Raw genomic sequence first — 25,185 nt, 5'->3', positions numbered from 1 at the left:
TTCAAAAAACGATGCCAATCTAAAGTAGACATATGGGAAGTGTGAAATAGTAACTATTTTGGGTGGTATAACCGTCTGTTTTACAAGCAGATGCATTAAAATTCTGAAAAATGCTATTTTTTCCAAATTTTCACTAAATTTTGCAATTTTTCACCAATAAACACTGAATATATCGACCAAATTTTACCACGAACATGAAGCCCAATGTGTCACGAGAAAACAATCTCAGAATCGCTTGGATAGGTTTAAGCATTCCGACGTTATTACCACATAAAGTGAAATATGTCAGATTTGAAAAATGGGCTCTGAGCCTTAAGGCCAAAACTAGGCTGCGTCCTTAAGGGGTTAAAGGGAACCTGTCACCAGCATTTCACCTATTAAACCAGCAATATCAGGTGGTAGTGGGTGAAAAATCATTTCTATATAACCTATAATTGTCTTCTTAGTCGGCTCTGTAGCTTTAGTATTCAGCTTTTTAGTGTTCCCACACCGTATGCTAATGAGCATAAAAGAGTCAGATTTTCGTTTGAAAAGAGTCATATCTTCATTCCTCAAGTCTTTCCGAGTTTACCCCGCCTCTTTACTTTTGATTGACAGCTCCCCGCCTCCCCCCATACACAAAATCCGGCACTTGAAAATTGATGTCCTCTTCCGGTGTGTGCGCACAACGGGACACCGGATTAGTACGATAAAAGGGGCAAAATGTTTGCAGACCGTTATTTACAGTTAGAGGAGGAATTTAGGCGAGGGGATAACGGCAGTGAACTTTTGATAGCAGCGGCCAGTGAGGGATAAGTAAAGTTCAATAGGTGAAAAGCTGGTGACAGGTTCACTTTAAGCCCTTCCCGCAGCTGCCACTTTTGACCTTCCTGACCGAGCCTTATTTTTCAAATCTGACATGTCACTTTATCTGGTAATAACTACGGAATGCTTTTACCTATCCATGCGATTCTGAGACTGTTTTCTCATGACACATTGTACTTTAAGTTAGTGATAACATTTGGTCAATACATTGAGAAAAACACCAAAATTTAGCGAAAAATTTCGAAAATTACATTTAAATTTAGAAAAATGCTATCTGCTTGTAAAAAAAGAGATCGTAATACTACACAAAACAGTTGCGAATTAACATTTCCCATATGTCTACTTTAGATTGGCATCGTTTTTTGAACATCCTTTTATTTTTCTAGGACATTACAAGTCTTAGAACTTTAGCAGAAATGTCTCACATTTTCAAGAAAATTTAAAAAGGCGATTTTTACAGGGAGCAGTTCAGTTGTGAAGTGGCTTACAATACAAACCCCCATAAGTCACCCTATTCATATTTAATTAAAACAAAAAAATCTGTAACACAGAAGGTTTTACCAGAGAAACGCAACTCAATATTTATTGCCCAATATTTATTCTCGTTTTTAGAAACATCCCACATGTGGCCCAAGTGTGCAAATGGACTGAAACACATGCCTTAGAAGCAAAGGGGCACCTAGAGGATTTTGTGACCTTTTTATTAGAATATATTTTAGGCACCATGTCAGGTTTGAAGGTCTTGTGATGCCAAAACAAAGAAAACACCCCAAAAAAGACCACATTTTGGAAAATACACTCCACGAGGAATTGATCTAGCATTTTGACCCCACAGGTGTTTCATAGATCTTATTAGAATTTGGACGCGAAAATGAAAAATTTATATTTTTCCCAATAAGATGTAGTTTTAGCTAAAAAAAAGAAAAAACAATGTCCACAAGGAATAAAGAAGAAATAGCTCCCTAACATTTGTAAAGCAACTTCTCAGGAGAATGGAAATACCCCACATGTGGGCATAAACTGCTGTTTGGGCACACAGCAGAGCTCAGAAGAGAAGGAGCGCCATTTGGCTTTTGGAGTACAGATTTTGCTGTATTGGTTTCTTGGCACCAAGCAAAGCCCTTAAGTTACCAGTATAGTGGAAACTACCCAAAAGTGACTCCATTTACAAAACTATTCCCCTTGAGGAATTGATCTAGGGGTGTAGTGAGCATTTTCATCCCACAGGTGTTTCATGGGTTTTATTAGAATTGGGCAGTGAGAATAAAAATAATAATTTTTCTTCAGTAAGACGTAGCTTTAGCTCAATATTTTTCATTTTCTCAACAAATAAAGGAAAAGAACCCCAACATTTGTAAAGCAACTTCTTTGGAGTACGGAAATACCCCATATGTGGTCATAAACGGCTGTTTAGGCACACGGCAGGGCTCAGAAGGGAAGGAGCGCTATTTGGCTTTTGGAGCACAGCTTTTGCTGAATTGGTTTCTTGGCACCATGTCGATTTGGAAAAGCCCCTGTGGGACCAAAACAGTAGAAACTATCCAAAAGTGACTCCATTTGGGATACTACACCTCTTGAGTTATTAATCTAGGGGTGTAGTGAGCATTTTGACCCCACAGGTGTTTCATAGATTTTATTATAATTGGGCAGAGAAAATAAAAATTACATTTCCAATAAGTCGTAGCTTTAGTTCAAAATTTTTCATCTTCTCAACAAATTAAGTAGAAAAAGCACCCCAACATTTGTAAAGCAATTTCTCCCGAGTATGGCAATACCCCATATAGGGCTGTGGGAATAATCAAATTAATTCACCCTCAAGAGCTCTCATGATTCAGTTTTTTAACAGAATCGTTGAATAGATTCTGTAGTCAAGTCGTGCTGCAGGAGGAAGCTCCACCCCGCCACTTCCTGGTCCACCTTGTCCTGTCCCTGCTTCCCCATGGAACTGCTGTTCTGTACTGAACAAAATGATACCGTACGGAACAGCAGTTCCGTGGAGGAAGCAGAGACTCCTAGTATACAGCCACACCGCCCGCTGTAGATAGCACCCCTCTTGCATATCCCACACCGCCACCAACACCCTACCTTGTAGATCGCACCCCCCCCCCTTGTAGATCACAAACCCCTTCCCTTGTCGATCGCGCTGCTGTAGCTCACACTAGGAGCTGAATCTCCGACCAAAGCGTCCGCAACCTCTGGCCGGGGATTCAGCTCCTAGTGGCAGCTACAGCGGCGCGATCTAAAAGGAAGGGGGGGGGTTTGCGATCTACAAGGGAGGGGGTGCTGCGATCTACTATGGGGGGTGCTATCTGCTAGGTGGTGTGGCACTATCTACAAGGGGACTGTGGCACTATATTGGGGCTGGCACTATGCGGGCACTGGCATTACATGTGGGCACTGGCACTGTCATTACATGTGGGCACTGCATGTGGGAACTGTGGCACTATGTGGGCACTATCTACAGGGACATTGCAGCACTATCTACATGGGCACTGTGACACTATATGTGGGCACTATGTCACTATATGTGGGCAGTGTGGAACTATCTACATAGACATTGCGTCACTACCTACATGGGCACTGTGGCAGTATGTCACTATATGTGGGCAGTGTGGCATTATATGTAGGCAGTGTGGCACTATATGTGGGCAGTGGCACTATATTGGGGGGCAGTGGCACTATATTGGGGGCAGTGGCACTATGTGGGCACTGGCATTACACGTGGGCACTAGCACTGTCATTACACGTGGGCACTGCATGTGGGCACTGTGGCACTATCTACAGGGACATTGCAGCATTATTTACATGGGAATTGTGGCACTATGTCACTATATGTTGGCAGTGTGGCGCTATATGTGAGCAGTGTGGCACATTGCGGCACTATCTACATGGGTACTGTGGCAAAATGTCACTAAATGTGGGTAGTGTTGCATTATATATGGGCAGTGTGGCACTATATAGTGGGCACTATCTACATGGACATTGCCGCACTATCTACATTGGCACTGTTGTGTTTTCAGGGGATTGGGACAAAAAACCCTGACAAATGAAATCCATCTTTTTTTTTACAGCCATGAAAGACGGGCAGACGGACTGGAAATAGAGGGGAATTTGGAGACACTGATACAAAATGGACATGAAAAACTGACAAATTCATCAGTTTTTACTGTGTAACTGTAGCCTAAATGACTGATGCCAGGAGTCCCATTCACATGTACCGTGGTCGAGCTGGGAAATTTGGCGGACACTCGGATCGTTTTTCACGGTCGTATGAATCCAGCCTTAATGCCATTTATTTGAAACCCCATCGTGGGGGCCGGTACTGCACAGGGTCCTGCTCCGCCTTCAGACACTATAATGTTATCTCCCCCCAGAGTTCCCGTCCGGCGCTATCTGCCTGGTCCTGCTGCAATTGACACTGCTCTCGCCTGCAATGTCGGAGATCAGCTGAGGGAGTGACGGGCAGAGACGGATGTTAGTGCACGCAGCGCATCATTGATTATAGATTCTTGCCAGAGAACACAGAACTTATATACAATTAGATAGACATTTTTCCAATTGTATTTATGATGGAAAAAAAAAGTATTTGCAGAGGTTCAAAGTTGTGAAGTTACGTACAATAATTATAGCAATATATGTTAAAAAGTTATTTATATAAAGAAAAGCCTTTTTGCTTTTGCAGTGCACATTTTGCTGGATTGGTTTCTGGGTGCTAAGTCGCATTTGCAAAGCCCTGTGGGAGCAAAACAGTGGAAACCCCACAGAAGTGACCCCATTTTGGAAACTACACCCCTCAAGGTATTTTCAAGCATGTTAACCCCGCAGGTGTTTTGCAGAAATTAGTGTGCACTCGATGTTGCAGAGTGAAAAATGGGAATTTTTCTATAGCTATGCCAATATGTGGTGCCCAGCTTGTGCCGCCATAACAAGACAGCTCCCTAATTATTATGCTATGTTTCCCGGTTTTAGAAACGCCCTACATGTGGCCCTAATTTTTTGCCTGGACATTCGACCAGGCTCAGGAGTGAAAGAGTAAAATGTGAAATTGACCACTAAGTTGGCGATTTACAGAATATTGGTTCACAATTGCAGAGGCTCAGATGTGAAATAATAAAAGAAACCCCTGAGAAGTGACCCCATTTTGGAAACTGCATCCCTCAAGGCATTTATTAAGGGGTGTAGTGAGCATTTTCACCCCACATGTATTTTCCATAAATGAATGTGCTGCGGATGATGCAAAGTAAAAATTTTAATTTTTCCCTAGATATGCCATTTCAGTGGCAAATATGTCATGCCCAGCTTGTGTGACTGAAGACACACACCCCAAAAATTGTTAAAAGGGTTCTCCCGGGTATGTTGATGCCATATATGTGAAAGTAAACAGCTGTTTGGGCACACTGTAGGGCTCAGAAGGGAGGGAGTGCAATTTGACTTTTGGAGCTTGGATTTTGATTGGTAGTAGTTTCGTTTGAGTAATGTTGGTGTTTTCAATTATAATGTGGGGGTAGAAGTAAGCTGGGCAGAGTACATCAGGGGCATAGTCAGGTGGTATAATAATGGGGTAAAAAAAAACAAACAATAAAATAATCCATACGCTGTGATACAATCCTTTATGCAGAGTCCAGTGTTGCACTGATAAATGGTGTCCTTTCTTATCCCCCTTTTGGTACACACTCTGCACCTTTGCAGTTTGGGGAATTTTGCTGGGAAAGTGTTGTCCTGGTATAATACGGGCACCTTCACTTCTAGCAGATATGTTTGGGCCCTACACTTCCTGGTACCCTAGTTTTAGGGCCTTGATCAATCGCCTTGTGAAATAGAAGACGTTCCCCTCGGGCCTGCACAATTGCATATTTTTTCTTTCCTGCCTTAACTAATTTTATTTTTTCATAGACGTAGTGGTATGAGGGCTGTTTTTTTTGCGGGACGAGCTGTAGTTATTATTGGTGCCCTTTTTTGGGATACATGCGACTTTTTATCCTATTTTTTGGGATGCAAGGTGACCAAAAAACAACAATTCTGGCATATCTTTTTAAGGTTTTTTTTATACAGCGTTCACCGTGCGTTATAAATTACATCTTAACTTTACCAAATTTATAGCACTTTTTGCACAGTAAAAAGAATGTTTTTTTTCTGTCGCCAAGTTGTGAGAACCATAACTTTTTCAACTTTTTTGTCGACGGAGCTGTATGAGGGCTTGTTTGTTTTTTGCGAGACAGTTAGAGATAGTTTTTATAGGTACCATTTTTGGATACATGCGACTTTTTGATCACTATTTATTCCAATTTTTGTACGGCAAAGTTACAAAAAAACCGAAATCCTGTTTTGTTTTTTTTTATGCCATTCACGACATAAAATAAATAACATAATATTTTTATAGTTCAGGCCGTTACGGTTACGGAGATACCAAATATGTATGTTTTTTTTTTTTTCAATAGTAAAGGACTTGATATGGTAAAAAGGACAATTGTGTCTTATTTTATTATTTGAAAAACTATTATTATCATTTTTTTTCCACTTTGTTTTAGTCCCACTAGGGGACGTGAGCGTCCAACTGGCTGATTTATTTTCTAATACATTGCATTAACTATGTAGTGCAATATATTAGATCTGTCAGTCGTTTACTAGCAGCAAGCCGATTAGGCTTTGCATCCAGGCGGGGCCTAATCGGCATTCCGTAACGGTGGCCATTGTTAGGCCTCCTGTTGCCATAGCAGCAGTCGGCAGCCCTGCGGTCGCATGCAGGGCTGCTGATTTGCTACCAACCACTAAGATGCAGCAATCACTGCATCTAAGGGGTTAATGAGCTAGCTCTGGTCCCTGCCGTTACAGGAGGGTGTTAGCTGTAACAAACAGCTGACATCCACCACTGATGAGTCGGCGCCATCTTGCAGTCGGCTACGGAAGCCTTTTAGGCCCTGCCTCCAGGCGTGGCCTGGAAGGCTTCTGTACTAGACAGATCGAGAGGCCAGTATTAGGCCTCCGGTTGCTATTGCATCAAACGGGACCCCGGCAATTTAGTTGCTGGGGTGGCGATGAGTTGCAAACACCTTAAATGCAGCGATTGCTTTTGACTGCAGCAATTAAGGGGTTAATGGTGAGGATCGAAGCTAATTTCGGTCCCCGCCATTACAGCAGGGTGTCAGCTGTAACATACAGCTCAGACCTGGGGATGGTGGCACCGACCCAACTTCTGAGCCGGTGTCCACCATTTGTCGTATGGATACGGCAATTTGCGGGAAGCACTTGCTTTCCATGAAGTATCCATGCAACAAATGTCGGGAAGTGCCATGCCAATTCAGGACATTGATTTATGTGTAAGACTGAAGCAAGAAAACATCTGTCTATCCGCATACTTCACTCTCCAAGCAACTAAAAATCCCATTTCATTACAAAATTTAGCCAGAGCGAAGGCAGGGACACCACCGTCTCTCCCACCTCTAACATTTACATAAATTCTCACCCCTGTCCAACCGTTCATCCATGGTGCAGTTAAAATCACCTATGATCAAGACAGGACAATAATCTTTTTGCGCAATAAACCTCAGCAGCTGATTAAGGATGCTGGTGGAGAATGGAGGTGGGATATACTCAAATTAAAAAATGCAGACTCCTTCTACCATACATACATTTGCCATACAAAAAAAACTTTTTCCCACTGAATCGACTCTGGAGTCTAATGTGTGAAATTTAACATTTCTATAAATGTACACATTCACCCCCCCCCCCCCCCCAGGCATACGAGGAGAACTCCGCATGGAACTCTTTCTGCGTCCACTTCCTTCAGGCCTTTCCAACCCTCCCCCTATAAGGGGCGTCTCCGTAAGACAAACGATTGCGGGGAGATGTCTGCTCATTATATCGAAGACATCTCTTAACACGCTCCCCTAACCCTCTTACATTCCAAACAACTATTTTAGTAGACATATCTGATCACCAGATGGAAAGATGGAAACAACAGAACGGACAAGAGCGAAGGAGATCCTTCTGTAAGTGAATAAATTAAGAAGAGAAAACCACCACACTTCTGGATCTGGCAAAAAAAAAATTGGACCACTGAACCACCTGTCCCCCCCAAACCCAACCCTCGCACCAAGACGCATAATATATTTATTCTGCCAACAGTAGAGAAGAAACAAAAAATTAACAAAAAAAAATCGGACAAACAGGATCCACACGACCCCTTAACAGGCCTAAACCGTCCAGCCACAATGCCACCTCATCCGTCAAGAGGAAAAAAACGCACTTGCTCTTGAAATGTAGCTCTCAACTTGACAGGAAACATCAAGGCAAACTGAATCTGCGACTGGGCCAGCCTCTTCTTAACCTCAAAGAAATTACGTCTCTTCTGTTGAGTTGCCCTAGAGTAGTCCGGATACAACACGATCTGACACCCGTTATATTGAATCTTCCCAGATTCCCGCATTTTCCTAAGGATAGTGTCCCGATTATTTGAACATAAGATCTTTACAAGAATCGCTCTAGGAGGTGAATCTGGCACTGTTTTTTTACCCGTATTCGGTGAGCTCGCTCCACACCAAATAACCGAGATAACACTTTTCGGTCAACCAGATCAAGCAGCTATTTTAATACAAAGGAAGTAACATAATTTCCTTCGGAGCCTTCTGGAAAAACCCAGGATACGGATGTTACATCTTCTCAACCTATGCCCTAGATCAGGGGTCTCAAGCACGCGGCTAGTATAGGCTCTGCTCCCGGACTCTGTGGAATTCCCTGACATCGCTGTCCATATATGGACAGTGTTGTCAGGGTCTTCCCAAGAGCGGAGTCCCGGGTAGAGCGCTAGTATCGGCTTTGCTCCGGGACTCTGGAATTCCCTGACATCGCTGTGCATATATGGACAGTGTTATCAGGGTCTTCCCCAGAGCGGAGTCCCGGGCAGAGCACTAGTATAGGCTCTGCTCCGGGACTCTGATGAATCCCCTGACATCGCTGTCCACATATGGACAGCGATGTCTGTGACTTCCACCGAGCTGGAGTCCCGAGCAGAGCGCTAGTATGGGCTCTGCTCCGGGACTCTGGGAAGCCTCTGACATCGCTGTCCATACATCGACAATGATGTGAGGGGCTTCCCCAGAGCAGGAGTCCCAGTGATGTCAGGAGCACAGTTGGAGTCCCAGGAAGAGCCTACTAGCGCTCTGCCTGGGACTCCAGCTCTGGGGTTGCCCCTGACATCCATGTCCATATATGGACAGTGTTGTCAGGAGCAGAGCTGGAATCCCAGGCAGAGTGCTAGAAGCCGCTCTGCTCCGGGACTCCAGCTCTGGGTAAGCCCCTGACATCACTGTCCATATATGAACACGGATGTCAGTGGCTTCCCCAGAGTTCCGACTCAGAGCCAATACTAGTGCTCTGCTCCGGGACACCGGCTCTGGTGTTGCCCCTGATATCACATTCCGGTCCAGGAGGATCCCCTGACGTCACTGTGTATGGACAGTGACGTCAGGGCTCCAACAGTAGAATAATCCCCAGCCAATGCGTCGGCAACACTCTGGCTGGGCATTCCACTCCTAAAGGGAGCCCCAATGGAACTATCTACTTGGGGTGTGTGTGGCATTATCTGCAGAGGGCACCGTGGCAGCATCTACAGAGGGCACCGTGGCCGCATCTACAGAGGGCACCGTGGCCGCATCTACAGAGGGCACCGTGGCCGCATCTACAGAGGGCACCGTGGCCGCATCTACAGAGGGCACCGTGGCCGCATCTACAGAGGGCACCGTGGCAGCATCTACAGAGGGCACCGTGGCAGCATCTACAGAGGGCACCGTGGCAGCGTCTACAGAGGGCACCGTGGCCGCGTCTACAGAGGGCACCGTGGCCGCATCTACAGAGGGCACCGTGGCAGCGTCTACAGAGGGCACCGTGGCAGCGTCTACGGAGGGCACCGTGGCAGCGTCTACGGAGGGCACCGTGGCAGCGTCTACGGAGGGCACCGTGGCAGCATCTACGGAGGGCACCGTGGCAGCATCTACGGAGGGCACCGTGGCAGCATCTACGGAGGGCACCGTGGCAGCATCTACGGAGGGCACCGTGGCAGCATCTACGGAGGGCACCGTGGCAGCATCTACGGAGGGCACCGTGGCAGCATCTACGGAGGGCACCGTGGCAGCATCTACGGAGGGCACCGTGGCAGCATCTACGGAGGGCACCGTGGCAGCATCTACGGATGTCACTGTGGCAGCATCCACGGAGGACTCTGTGGCACCATCTAAAAAGGGGCTGCCCAATCTTGATATGTGTGTCTGCCAAACACTGTCAACTGAGCCGCCAGACCGCATTTAGCGACACTTAAACTCGAAAACTGGATAGTATTGTATCAAATTAATAGTAATGTGGCCTGTCAACTTCCCATTTTTTCTATATGTAGCCCCCTTATGAGAACCCTGCCCTAGATCGATAATTACATTTTTAAGCTCTTTATTTTCATTCATGCCTTTGCCTTGATCGACCTCCTTAATCGCGCTTAATTTCTCAACCAACCATACAATTTTTCCTTCCACGTCTTTAGAGAGGAATACAGTGCGTGATCGTCTTAATCAAGGAGATGTCGCTCCACACTACGCCAACCTGTGCCGCCAAATCAACCATAGCGGAGTTACTTTTTAACCTGTGCCAAGATCTCACCAAGAATATCACCAGGCAAATTGCCCTGCTCCACCTGCTGCCCTCCTCCACCTTCAGAACCACATATCTAGAGCCAGCAACATTACTTCGGTGAGGGTCCTATGTAGCCTCCGCACCTAAAATTTTCTGAGAAAGTCAGATTTTGCCCTGTGGGGATTTCCAAAATTTCTCTATTCTACCCTGAGATTCAGACTTAGTAGACTTTTCTTTAGGCGATCCGCCACCCAACAACTTTCTACTAACGGGTTTAGGTGCCATATTCAGTATACGTAAATAACAAACTTCAAACTTAGCCTCAAAAGTGAGCGGCAACAATATAAACAAACAATGTCCAGCCAGACAAGGTTTCCACAGCTAAAGGAAGTCAAACTGTATCAGGAATGAGGAAACAGTCACAAACAGCAAGCGGCAAACTCACCAGTCTCTGGAATACCAGAATTGCTATTAAAAATCAGAAGACAGGGATCAGGCAACCAGGCATCAATCATCAGTGGCAGTGGCAAGACTCCAGACGTGGAGGAACAAAGCAGCCGACAGAGTGGAGGGAGGAAAGGTGATAGATGCAGTGAGCCGCAGGGCCGTTCAAATTTCCCGCTCACAGCGCTCCATTGCAAGGAGCGACGATATAGTCTGTGCGCCCAGAGAGGCAGGCGTGGGGCGGAGCAAACGATGGCAAGTCCTCACATCATGCCGTCATGTCGGAGCGCCCCAGTATATTGTCATTTTTACAGGCTTCTGTTCTGCTTAGCAGAGGCAGAAGAAGGCAGACCTGGAGGCCTTCATAAGGCCCGCAGGCTACCATGACAACCATCAGCACCACGCAATCGTGTCGTGGGGGGACAATACGATGTTGGAGGGGGCTGCCTCCTACTTCTAACTGCTTATATGCCGCGGTCGCTATTGACCGCAGCATCTAAGTTGTTAAACGGCCAGGATCAGAGCGATTTCTGTTCCTGGCAGTTAGTGCGAGGTGACAGCTGTAATACACAGCTGACACCCACAGCGTATGAAGCGGGCTTAGCGCGTGAGCCCTATTCATACTTCACCAGGACGTAAAGTTACGTCCTAGTCCGTGAAGTGGTTAATCCCTTAAAGACGCGGACAGTTTTGGCCTTAAGAATGCAGGGTTTTATTTTGTTTTTCACCGCATTCTGAAAGCCGAACGTTTGTTATTTTTTCCCATCAACATAGCGCTATGACAGCTTGTATTTTTTGGGGACAAGTAGTATTTTTAATGTCACTATTTTTGAGTAAATATATTGTAATGTATAACTTTTATTATTATTTATTTATTTTTTTGTCTGGGAAATATAAAAGAAGAGCAATTCCGACATTGTTCTTTGGGATTTGTTTTTACGGTGTTCACCATTCAGTATACATGACATATTCAAGTAAATGTATATTTTTTTTTTTTATGTTTTACTACTTTTGCACATTCCAAAACCTGTAACATTTATATCTTTCTGTAGATGGAGCTGTGGGAGGTCTTATTTTTTGCAGGATGACCTGTAGTTTTCATTAAAACCAGTTCAGGATGCATATGCCTTTTTGATCAGTATTTAGTCTGTTTTTTTTATGAGGCGGGATGAACAAAAACAGCAATTCTGGCATTCTTTTTCATGCTATTTTTACTGTGCGAGATAAATGATATGATCATTTTATAGTACAGGTCGCTACAGATGTGGGAATACCAATTTTGTATAGTTTTGTTCCCAATAATAACGTTTTTTTTTTTATGTAATAGGCTATGTCCATAGCAGACAAGGGGATCTTCATTAGAGGGCACTGATGAGCCCCTCCCTCTTTCAAACTGCGACCGTGGCATCTAAGGCTTCAGAGCCTGTGCCATCCCCGAGCGATACATTTACGGAGCTGTGTGGGAACAAAGTTAAGGACTTACATGGAAAAGACCAAAAAAAATTTGATTATTCTACTGTAAGGCTTAGTTCACTTCTGTGTTCGGTATTTATGTTGCTTTGCTCCGTCATAGGAGCAGAACAATGAAAATACTGGAAGCACTGGATCCGTTGCATAATGGGTTTCATCGGGTTTCCGGCATGGCGTCCATCATTTTACCAGATAAATTAGCGCAGCCTTCTCTGTCATTTTTTAGAAAAACTTTTTTATTGAATTTTTTCATAACTTTTTTTTTGTGCAGTTACAAGCAACAAGGTATGACATTGCCCATACCCGGGATAAAGTACACAGTTATACATATCCTTTACATTTGGTTAAAGTCAAAAACCAGTTACAGTGACATTACATAATGATTTCAATTGCAGATTTTACAAATAAAACTTGTAAACAATTAACTGTGGTAGTCTTTTTAGTATCTTCTCACTATTTTCTTCTCTTATCCCTGTTTGTACCTCTATCTTATGTTTTCCTGTCTAACCTCTTGGTACCATAATCTTCAGCTTCCCCAGGGTCCCCTTAAGATCTTCGGTAAGATACCATTTCGTTTGTTGGAAACCCGCCATCACTGTCGCTATATCTGAGTCAGACATTTGTAACAAGAACGGCTTCCATTTTTTGAAAAATCTCGCATTTTTCGTTCCTTGTGCATCAAGGCATCAGTCCTATCCGAATACAGGCACGTTTTTTGTTGCTGAACTAGCTGGTCTAGTGTCGGTACATTGGTGTCTAGCCAGTTTTTCAGTATGCATCTTTTGGCTATAAGTAGTATTATGTGTGCTAGCGGAGATATGTGTGTCAAGGTCCCTTCTTCTTCTTCAGTGCCTATTAAAGCTATGGAATGGAATAAAAGAAGTGTAGGGTTCAGTGGTATAGATCTGTCCCATAGCTTCACAATGTATTTTATTATTTCTGACCAGTATCCCTGTGTAACCGGACATAACCAAATGCCATGGTACAAATCAGTGCGTGGCTGGGCACACTTTGGACATGAATGCAACCGATCTGGATTTCTATCATTGGGCAGTATGTTAAAAGCATAAATGGCTGCATGCATCAATCTAAATTGTGTCTCCCTCCACACTACATTAATAACATGTTTCCTCACTGTTTTCCATCCCTCTAGTATTTGTGCATTTATATCTGTTGTTTTAAAAATCCGTCTCCAATAAGGGAATTGATTTTTCGGTTCTATGTGTACGTAAATGTCCTTCATTGTCCGATATAGTATCGATAAAGATTTCCTATGTGGGTCTTCTCCTACTAGTGCATCAAAAGGATTTTCTACAATCTCTCTTTCCAAATTTCCCACCAGCTTTGTACAGAAAGTTCTAACCTGCATGTATTGGAGAAAGTGTGTTGGCTGGATCCCATATTCATTCGCTAGTTCTGGCAACGTCTTTAATCTCGGCTCTGTTGCATGTAGCAGATGCCTTACTGTGGCTATCCCATTTTGTTTCCATGTCTTAAATAGGCTACTGGACATCCCTGCCGGGAATTGTATATGCGACCATAGGGGCAGGTATTTAAACAATTGGAAAGAGAGGCCCTGCTTTTTCCTCACCTCCTTCCACATTATAGTGTCGCGTAATATAACGGAAGATTTAACACTGCGTGGGAGGTGCATGAGTTTTGTGTGTAGTAAAGCTTGTAGATCCCATTCTCCCGCTAGTGCTGACTCCAGTTCCTGGTTGGAATAGTGGTTAGTTGTGTGTATCCAGTCTAGGACATGTCGGAAAAGACTAGCAATATTATATCCCCTCAAGTGCGGTATGTTCACTCCCCCCTGCCAGTGGTATCCCTGTAATTCAGCAGCGATATTCTGGGGCGTTTATTTAACCATCTTTATGCTTCAGCAAAATAGGCAATGTTTGCAATGGATACAGCAGTCTCGCAAAAGATATCATTTTGACTAGATGACATCTACCGAACATGGAGAGCGCCAGTGTCTTCCATCTTTGCAGTTCCAGCTTTATTCTGCTGAAGATGGGCTCATAATTCAGGTGGTATAAGGTTCCCGGGGTACGCCCAATCCGTATCCCCAAATATGTTATCTGCGATTTTTATACCCAGTTTCTGGAGATTTTCATCTGCTGCATGATTATGCTGTGCTAATCCTAAAAGTTCACTTTTGAGTGGGTTAATCTTGAGTCCCGCATACAGCCCATAGTTATGAATCACCTCAAATACTTCAGATAGATGTCGTGACGGGTGGGAGAGAAACAGCAGAATATCGTCTGCAAAAACCGCAGTTTTAACTTCCACTTCGCCCACTCGAATGCCAGAATATATCTGCCCATGTTCCAAGACATGAACCAAAGGTTCCAATGCCAGGTCAAATAAGAGCGGCGACAGTGGGCAGCCCTGCCGTGTTCCCTTGTGTAGCTTAAACGTTGTTGATTTAATTCCCGGCGTACAAACAGCTGCCGTGGGGTTATAGTACAATGCTTTCAGGTAAACTCTAAATGCCCCTTGTATGTTAAATTTATCTAGGACCATGTCTAGGCACCGCCACTCACTGTCATTTTTGATGGGATCTGTGATGAAGGCCTCTAACGGTGCCTCCAACGCAGATGTGAATCTGATAACAGATATGTTACTGAACTACTGCATATGAAGTTCAATAATGGTTAAAGGGGTTGGCCACTTTTGTATAAATAGAGCTAACGGACCCTAAAATTAAAGTCACATAGCAATAGTATTTCCGGTTATGCCCCTTTCATCTCACGTTTATACCCTACGTTTAGTGTGATCAGGTGGAACAAAAACTCTAGAAATGCAGCAGTGAGAGCGAGGGAAGAAATGATTACTTAACTACATCACGTGACCGCTAAAATGCCTTCCTGACGGTTTACATGCAATCCTCACCCAACCCTACACAAAACGCTGCCCGCACTTCAGATTCATAGAAACAGATTTGGCCTCGTTCACACCTGCTTTTGTATTTCCATTGTCCTGCTATGTCAAAGGAGCAGAACAATGAAAATAATATCAGTGCCGGTTCCGCTGTACGACAGGCGCCATCGGCGCCTGACAGAATCCATTGACTTGAATGGGTTCCGCTGGGTTTTCACCAGGGTGTCCATGGTTTTATCGATAACAATAACGAAGTATGCTGCGCTATTGTTTCCGGTATTTTTGGCCGGATCTTTGACGGAGGCCCCTAACAGAGCCTCTAACGCAGATGTGAACAGGCCCTTAAACAGCAAGTACTATTACTATGTGATATCAATTTTTATCTCATGGCCAATTAGCTTAATTTATAGGGAAGTAGCCAATTATTGGTTATCCATAGATTACTATAGGATAGTTAGTATGTTGGTAAGCTGATCTATTTTCCATCCATACCTTTTTCTTCTTGAAATTGCTTTCATGCTCATCAGGAAGAGGAAAGTGTTCTTCCAAGAAATCTCCAAATGCAGATAACAATTCTTCCCTAAAGGCTTTTAGTTTCTCAAGTTTAGTTTTCAGTTCTTTAAATGCACTTTTGAAGACAACAAAAAAAGTTAGGATACTTGACATTCTTAATATTCCCTTTCAGTGGTCATTCATATGATACAAGTGTATCTCTTATCAAGGTAGAGAATCATGTTTAAAAGGACACTAAAAGTCAACTTTATATTCTATTTATTCATGGTGCAGTTAAATGAAACCTACTTTTTTCTATTATCAGCCACTTCAGGATGTGGAGACTGTAGCTAGCTGCAGTAATTTTCATTGTCATTACTACAGCAGGTCCCCTTTGTCATTTATCAAGATTTTCCATAATTGAAAAATCAGAGGCACAGAGTAAATTGCTGAAGAGTAATATCTGCAAGTCACTGTTGGATTTACCAATTTCCAGAAAAAACAAAACAATACCAAAGAGTTCCCACTTAATAAGTGAATCTACATGTAAGACATAAATATGACAACCCTACAGTGCTAAATAACAGGATTTTTTGAGTACTCACTGTAAAATCCTTTTCTTGTGCAGTTCATTGGGGGACACAGACCGTGGGTATATGCTGTTGCCACTAGGAGGTTTGACACTATGAAATAAAACAAGTGACCCCCTCCTACAGGATATACCCTGCCCACAGACACTGAACTATTCTGTCTGTCCGCAAGTGGTAAAAGAAGAAGATACAAGGTATGATAAGCATGCCAAACGCAAGAGGGGAATCCCTCAAACGGACAACTGTGAATGGAAAAAAACCTTGAAAACAAGCTGGGTCCCCCAATGACCTGGACAATAAAAGGATTTTACGGTGAGTACTCAAAAAATCCTGCTTTCTGGTTCGTTACATTGGGAGACACAGACCATGGAACGTCCTAGAGCAGTCCCCAGGGGTGGGAACAGAACACAGGACATAGTCGGTTATTTCCCAGATGGCTGCAATACCTTGCGACCAAGAGAAAGGTATGCACCTGGTAGAACTTGACATGGGTGTGCAAGACCATGTGGCCTTGCATAATTGAAGAGCAGAGGCCTGATGGCGCACAGTCCAGGAAGCCTCAACCACTCTGGTAGACTGGGCTGTAACTCGGAAAGGGGGAATATTCCCCCAGACGCGATAGACCTCGCAAACAATCATTCTAATCCACCGAGCAATGGTGGCCTTAGAGGCTGCCAAACCCTTCCTGGGACCCTCTGGGAGAATTAAGAGGGAATCTGACTGCTGGAAAGAAGAAGTGATAGATAGGTGAATCCGCAGAGCAGAAACAACATCTAGATGACTGGGGGAAGATCAAAAATATGGCAAGACAATTTATGTGGAAGGCCAAAACCACTTTAAGCAAAAAGGAGAGCACCGAGCACTGCCATGTCTTGGTGAAAAGTCAGAAACAGAGAACGACAAGAACCTCCAGATGAAGGTCACTGCAATCAGAAAAACCACCGTCCAGGACAGAAAACGAAGAGAGACTTCTCTCAAGGGTTCAAATGGAGTTGACTGTAAGACATTCAAGACTAAATTCAGATCCCACAAGGAAATTGGAGGACAATAAGGGGGGACTGCATGGCCCACGCCCTGCAAAAAAGTCTTAATGTCAGCTTTAGACATCAATGGGCGACCAAACAAGATGGAAAGACACCTGCCCCTTCAGGGAGCTGAAACGTGATCCAAACCCCTTTGTAAAGTGGATAGAATCCTGGACAAAGGAAAAACGCATTGGGGGAAGCTTGCGATCCTCACACCAACCAAGGTAAGCCTTCTATGTACAATGGTAAATGCAGGCTAAAGAGGACTTTCTGGACCTAAGTATAGTGAGGATAACACTTCCGAAAAACCACGAACTGTCAGAACGGCGGCTTCAACGTAGCGACTTTAAATTCTGGTGGAAGAGAGCTCCCTGAGAGAGAAGGTCGGAATGGAGAGGTAAGGGCCACAGGACGTCGGCCAACAGGGACACGAGGTCCGTGTACCAACAGCTGCACGGCTAATCTGGGGCTACCAGGATAGTAGGAATCCCTTCTGCCTTGAGCCATCGGAGGAGCCATGGCGGGAGAGGCAAAAGAGGGAAGACCTGCAGGAGACTTAAGTCTGACCATGACGCCACAGGAGTGTCCACGGCGCAGGCCTCTGGATCCCGAGCACGGGAGGTGAAAAGGGAACCTGTCGATTAAACCTGGAGGCCATCAAGTCCACGTCCGGACAACCCCACTTGAGAGAAATCTGGTCTTGATGATGAGACCACTCCCGGGTATCCACCATTTCGCAACTGAAAAAGTCTGCGACCCAATTGTCGACCCCGAGAATGTGAACTGTTGTTGAAGCCGGAACATGAGCTTCCACCCAGACCAGGATCCTGGAAGCCTCAGCCATCACTGCGGCGCTGCCAGTGACACGCTGGTTCAGAAGGCTGAGGCATTGTCCGTCTGAACCCTCACCGGGTGTCCGGTCAGAGACTGAGTCCAGTGCAGGAGACTTAGATAAATGGCTCTCAATTCCAGAAGATGGATGGGAAGAGAAGATTCCTGTGGAGACCACAGTCCATGAGCCGTGAGGTATCGAAAGGTGCCCCCCCCCAGCCCTTGGGGCTGGCATCCGTGGAGAGGATCAGACAGCTCAGCGGGAGGAGGAGTGCTCCCGGGGAAAAGCTGGAGAAGTGATCCACCACAGAAGCGAGCGACAGACCAAGAGGGGAAGGATGAACTTCACATTCAGTGAATGCAAAGATCAGTCCGATCAGGAAAGGATCGCTCGCTGCAGAGGGCGCATGTGGAACTGCGCAAATGGAATTTTCTCGATTGAGACCACTATGGTCTCGAGAACCGGCATGCAGAGGCGGATTGGGGTCAGCAGAGCCGTCTGTAAGGAACAAGTCCCTATCTGAAGAATGGAGAAACGCTCCGGAGGAAGGAAAACCTTCGCCGAGCTAGTGTCCCAGGCGAACCCCAAAAGTACGATCTGTTGAGAAGGAGATCGGTAAGACTTGGACCGGTTGATGATCCAACCAAACTGAAAGAGTGTCCAGAGTGATCTAGAGAGACATATCATTGTCCTACCTGGAGGGAGATTTAAATAGGATGTTGTCTCGGTACGGGGTACCAACACCCCCTTTGTGCGAAGGAGTGCAATTACGACAGAGAACTTTCGTAAACACTTTCGGGACCGTGGCCAGACCGAAAGGAAGGGCCACGAATTGGTAACGAGACAGTACCGCAAAGCGCAGGAAGCACTGGTGGGTAGCACAGATAGGGATGTGTGGATATGCGTCCTTGATGTCCACAGAAGAAAGAAATTTCCCCTGCTCCATGGAAGCGATGACAGATTGGAGAGATTACATCCGAAAATTACGGACCTGAATGTGCACGAGATCCAAGATAGTCCGAACCGTCCTTTTTGCAGGAACCTTTGGTTCAAGGGTACTGGAATGATGACCCCCCCAAGAAGCAAAGAATTGATTGCCTAAAAAATGGTGCCGCCCTGGATGGGGACCGTGGAACAACTGACTGAAATAAACACTATGGAGGGTGGCTGGCAAATTTGAGTCCAGTGGGGGCGCACCTTCAGGAAGAAGTGGCCTTGCCAATCCAACCTTTGCAGGTGGAGGTCGGGGACGACAGGAGGGCCGGGTCTTGAAGGAAGGTTTGGCCTTCAGAACCTGTCGAGTCTGCGGCCTGGAGGAAGTGGTGTTGCAGAAACCACGAAAGGAACGAAAACACGGACCCACCTTATTGGCTGGGGTAGTGCGTAGGTCTGATGGGTGCTTTTGTCACCCATGGCTTACAAGATTAACCTGTCCAACCCAGACCCAAAGAGACGGGACCCTGAAAAAGGTAGAGCAGTCAGGGAGTGCTTGGAGGCTGAATCAACAGACTAAGCCTTGAGCCAGGTGGTAGTGTGAATAGCGAAAGAGGAAGCAGAATTCCGCGCCACCAGGTGGGCAGCTTCGTAGATATGCTTGGACGCATTTGAGATGAGGCGAGACAGATCAACTAGTTCCTCCTGAGGGGGGCCTGGAAACAGGTAATGACGGAGTTTTAGGAAAGGAGTCCATGCTGTGATCCAGTGGATTCTTGAAGGAAGTGGAATCTGCCATGGGCAAGGCAGTGGCCTTGGCTAGGCGACAAACCGGAGGATCTACAGCCAGAGTTTGGATCAAAGCGGACGATTTATCCTCTTAAAAAGGGGTAGAAAACATCCAGATGGCTAGAGTGGGAAAACTTCTTGTCCGGGTGCTTCCATTGTTTAAAGACAATACCCCCTAGTTCCGAGTGGGCCGGAAAAACAGCCTGAGAACATTGGGGATGTAGGAAAATAATGGAGTTAGTGGAAGGGGAATATGCAGATACATTGACCTGAAGTGTGTCACTGACATGTCTAATTAGCACCTTCACTTAGGTGGTAAAAGAGTTAGAACCCTTAAGAACTGAATCAGAATTAGATAATTCACCGTCAGACAGAACCTCTCTAGGAGGAGAAGAGGCACCAGATCTGACATTAGAACCAGAAACACCTTACCCACATGGGGGAGGTGAAACAGAAGAGGATGGTAAAAATGAAGGCAAGCGTGAAGGTATGGTCCGCTTGCAAGGTGGGCCTCGAGGGGAAGACATGGACGGGGAGTCCAACAGAAGACGGGCAGAACCAGAGTCCGGTGGACGGACAGACATTCCACCCAGAATGGACTGAGTAATGTTCGCCAGGTTATCAACCGGAAAAGGGAGTTAGTCCATTCCGGATCCACACCCAACATACCGGAGGTAAGAAACACTGGGGGTGGCAGAGGTGAAGAAGCCCAGGCATTTGGCTAGGAGTCCGGCATGCATTAAGGAAGTAAACTGACGACACAGAAATGTAGTATTGCACTTAGAGCAGGCATAATAAATGGCAAAGTTTGTCTGGCGTGAGGGTTCCCCTTTAGGGTCAGACATGGAAGTACAGAGGATCACTTAACTTCACACTGAAGCAGTGAGAAGGAGGAAACAGAAAAAAATATCTCTCAGACTGCGTAGGAAGGAGTACTCCTATTGCGGGAGTAATTGCTGCTTCACTTAGCACTGCTAGAGAAGTGTACTAACTGAAAACTAGCACAGTAAGAAAAGTGTATCTTCTCTTAGGAAAGTAACTCATTGCCTGTAGGCTAGGGCAACTGTAGGGGAATAGAAGAAGCAAAGGCTGATCCTACCCACTTTCAAGATGTCGATGTCCTCCTGAGGCAAGAAGCAGCAGTTCTTTCCAGCAGGCCCCGTGTCCCCAGCAGCATCCGTCCAAATGGAGAATGATGAAATACTGCATATTGAGCCCCGCGAATGGCTGCTGCCGGTCATGTGAGCAGATGTGGAGAGACACATATAGAGATCGGGAAAGAAGCGAGCTGGAGTATGCGATTGGTGCATACTATAGAGAAGGTCCCGTCCCCCGTCTATACAGTGATTCGCAAAATGATGCCGGCCATACAGTAAAAATTAGCACTGTCACCCAAAAGTGTTAAGGAGCTCAGAGAGGGCTGGACAAAGCCCAAGGGAATAGGCTGGTCCAACAGACCGCCACAGTGTACAAGTGGTGGATCGGTTTGGATGGAGGTAAAATAAAACTCACCCAACTCTTCATTTCCCAGATGTACTGACCAGCAGGAGTCTTCTCAGTTTTACTGCCTTTACTTTGAACTGATGCTTTTGTCCCGCTTGTCTTGATAGGCAGGTTGGACAACAGTGCATTTGCATAATGACACTGTGCGGCCGCCAAATGGGAACACAGGGAGACCCTAGTTCTTCACAATGAAAATAATAAAATAAAAAATTATTGTTAGAGACTCTGCTGGTATCAGCAGAAGTGTCCACCTCCTACAAACACTAAGTTGAGACTGAATAGTTGTGTGTCTGTGGGCAGGGTATATCCTGTAGGTGGAGTCACTTGTTTATTTCATAGTGTCAAGCCTCCTAGTAGCAACAACATATACCCATGGTCTGTGTCCCTGAATGTAACACCAAGAAATAAAAGATAAAGGAAAGCGAAAATAAATTAAGTCAAGGCAGTATTTCATGAACTTGTTTTATGTTACAGTCAGCAAGTACCTTTTCTCAGAAATATTTTCGTTCTGATTTTTCACATCCTCTAACTTCCCATTCAGTGCTTCTAATACTTTCTCTTGTTCCGCCAACCAGCGTTGTTCCCTAGCGGAAAAACAGATATGTATGTTTTAATATATACTTGCATTTCCCATAATAAAATACTAATGCTGGAGCATCTTTTCTCTGTTCCTCTTTTATTCCTCCAGGAAATGTTTGAATGTGCATTAACCTTTAAAGGGGTTATCCTGTCCCTAAAAATTGATGGCCTAATCCTCACGATAGGCCATCAATAGCGGATGGGCCCGGGTCTGACTCATTAAAATGAAGTGAATGAGAGAAGGCTGCAATACCTGTGAATCCCCGCTACATGTGAATCGACAATTCACAGTGAGCAAGTAGAAATGAAGGGGAAGAAGCGTTCGCACGAGCGCTGCACCCCCTTTAAAACAGCTGATCGACGGGGGTCCCGGGAGTCGGACCCCGACCCATGAGCTATTGATGGCCTATCATGAGGATAAGTCATTAATTTTTAGGGACTGGATAACCCCTTTAAATTAAAGGCTAAGGCTTTATTCACACGACAGTGATAAATGGCCGTGTGATAGCCGTTCTTTTAACAATGTTGTTCTATGGGTGTATTCACACGGCCGATTTTTTTAATGGCCCGTGAATAATGGCCGTCACAAAATAGGAAATGTCCTATTTTTGGCCGTTTTAACGGCCTGGCGGCCCCCATAGTAGTCAATGGATTAGTTTTTAACGGCTGTCAATATATGTAACAACCGTTAAAAACGGATCTATGACATGGGAATTTGCAAGGGAACTACTAGTTCCCTTGCTGGCTATCAGCGGTGCGACGACACATACTCACAGATGCAGCGCCGACTTCTTCTGTTCTGGTCGCTAGTCTCACAGGTTCCGCCTACGCAGATCCCGTGAGACTAGTGACCAGACCACAAGAAGACAGCGCTGAATCTGTGACTATGTGTCATCGCGTCGCCGCAGATCCCGTGAAGACGAGGGACCTTACCTGAAGAAGACAGCGCTGCATCGGTGAGTATGTAGGGCATTCATGTTGGGCTGTGTGGTATCATCTACATGCTGTGTGGCATCTACAGTGAGGCTGTGTGGCATCTACAGTGAGGCTGTGTGGCGTCATATACAGGGGGTCTGTGTGGCATCATATACAGGGAGGTGCGCGGCATCATATACAGGGAGGTGCGCGGCATCATATACAGGGAGGTGCGCGGCATCATATACAGGGGGTGCGTGGCATCATATACAGGGAGGTGCATGGCATATTATACAGGGAGGTGTGTCGCATCCTATGCAGGAGGTGTGTGGCATCATATACAGGCAGCCTGTGTGGCATCATAGACAAGAAGGTGTGTGGCATTATATACAGGGAGGTGTGTGTGTGTGTGTGTGTGTGTGTGTGGCATCATATACAGGAGATGTGTCGCATCCTATACAGGAGGTTTGTGGCATCATATATAGGGAGGCTGTGTGGCATCATATACAGGGTGGTGTGGCATCATATACAGGGAGATGTGTGGCATTATATACAGGGAGGTGTGTGGCATCATATACAGGGAGGTGTGTGGCATCATATACAGGGAGGTGTGTGGCATCATATACAGTGGGCTGTGTGGCATCATATACAGGGAGGTGTGTGGCATCATATACAGGGGGCTGTGTGGCATCATATACAGGGAGGTGTGTGGCATTATATACAGGGAGGTGTGTGGCATCATATACAGGGAGGTGTGTGGCATCATATACAGGGGGCTGTGTGGCATCATATACAGGGAGGTGTGTGGCATCATATACAGGGGGGCTGTGTGGCATCATATACAGGGAGGCTGTAAATAGTGTCTAGGTGAACATGTGACCTTCTTTTGGGTGTTTTCAGGGGGTTGGGACAAAAAAAGCCAAACCAATGAAATTCATCAGGTTTTTTTTTTAACGGACATGAAAAACTGATGCAAAATGTATGTCAAATGGCCATTAACCCCTTCTCTCTTTAGCCACTTTTGACCTTCCTGACAGAGCCTCATTTTTCAAATCTGACATGTTTCACTTTATGTGGTAATAACGTCGGAATGCTTTTACCTATCCAAGCGATTCTGAGACTGTTTTCTCGTGATACATTGGACTTTATGTTACTGGCAAAATTTGCTCGATATGTTCAGTATTTAATTGTGAAAAACAACAAAATTTAGCGAAAAATTGCAAAAATTTGCATTTTTCTCAACTTAAATGTATCTGCTTGTAAGACAGGCAGTTATACCACACAAAATTGTTGCTAACTCACATCCCCCATATGTCTACTTTAGATTGGCATCGTTTTTGAACATCCTTTTATTTTTCTAGGACGTTACAAGGCTTTGAACTTTAGCAGCAAGTTCTAATATTTTCAAGAAAATTTCAAAAGGCTATTTTTACAGGGGCCAGTTCAGTTGTGAAGAGGCTTTGAAGGCCTTATATATTAGAAACCCCCAAAAAGTCACCCCATTTTAAAAACTTCACCCCTCAAAGTATTCAAAACAGCATTTAGAAAATTTCTTAACCCTTTAGACTTTTCACAGGAATGAAAGCAAAGTAGAGGTGAAATTTACAAATTTCATATTTTTTTGTAAAAATTAATTTTTAATCGAATTTTCTTTATAACACAGAAAGTTTTACCAGAGAAATGCAACTCAATATTTATTGCCCAGGTTCTTGAGTTTTAGGAAATATCCCACTTGTGGCCGTTGCGTGCTACTGGACTGAAGCACCGGCCTCAGAAGCAAAGGAGCACCTAGTGGATTTTGGGGCATTATTTTTATTACAATATATTTTAGGCACCATGTCAGGTTTGAAGAGCTCTTGCGGTGCCAAAACAGTGGAAATCCCCCAAAAGTCACCCCATTTGGGAAACTACACACCTCGAGGAAATTATCTAGGGGTATAGTGAGCATTTTGACAGCACAGGTTTTTTTACAGAAATTATTGGAGGTAGGCCGTGAAAATTAAAATCTACATTTTTTCAAAGAAAATGCAGGTTTATCGATTTTTTTATTTCTCATTTCCACAAGGACTAAAGGAGAAAAAGCACCACAAAATTTGTAAAGCAATTTCTCCTGAGTAAAACAATACCCCACATGTGGTAATAAACGGATGTTTGGACACACGGCAGAGCTTAGAATGGAAAGAGCGCTATTTGGCTTATGGAGATCACATTTAGCAGGAATGGTTTGTGGAGGTCATGTCGAATTTGCAAAGCCCCTGAGGGGACAAAATAATGAAAACGCCCAAAAAGTGACTCCATTTAGGAAACT

General features: G+C 44.9%; 1 protein-coding gene across 2 annotated transcripts in view; it reads right to left on the bottom strand.

The window, feature by feature from the left end:
* Positions 1-25,185, bottom strand: part of CENPK (centromere protein K) — a 92,686-nt gene that overhangs the window by 12,636 nt on the left and 54,865 nt on the right. For both annotated transcript variants that reach the window (XM_075839094.1, XM_075839103.1), the window contains exons 8-9: positions 21,869-21,967; positions 15,712-15,847 (exon numbers count right to left, since the gene is read on the bottom strand). In XM_075839094.1, the coding sequence (XP_075695209.1) occupies positions 15,712-15,847; positions 21,869-21,967 (235 nt within the window). The remainder of the gene's footprint in view (positions 1-15,711; positions 15,848-21,868; positions 21,968-25,185) is intronic.

This window comes from Rhinoderma darwinii, chromosome 1, assembly GCF_050947455.1.
Source record: "Rhinoderma darwinii isolate aRhiDar2 chromosome 1, aRhiDar2.hap1, whole genome shotgun sequence".
Taxonomy (NCBI): domain Eukaryota; kingdom Metazoa; phylum Chordata; class Amphibia; order Anura; family Rhinodermatidae; genus Rhinoderma; species Rhinoderma darwinii.
Note: the sequence above shows the minus strand (reverse complement) of the source record. Positions and strands in the feature narration are given on the sequence as shown.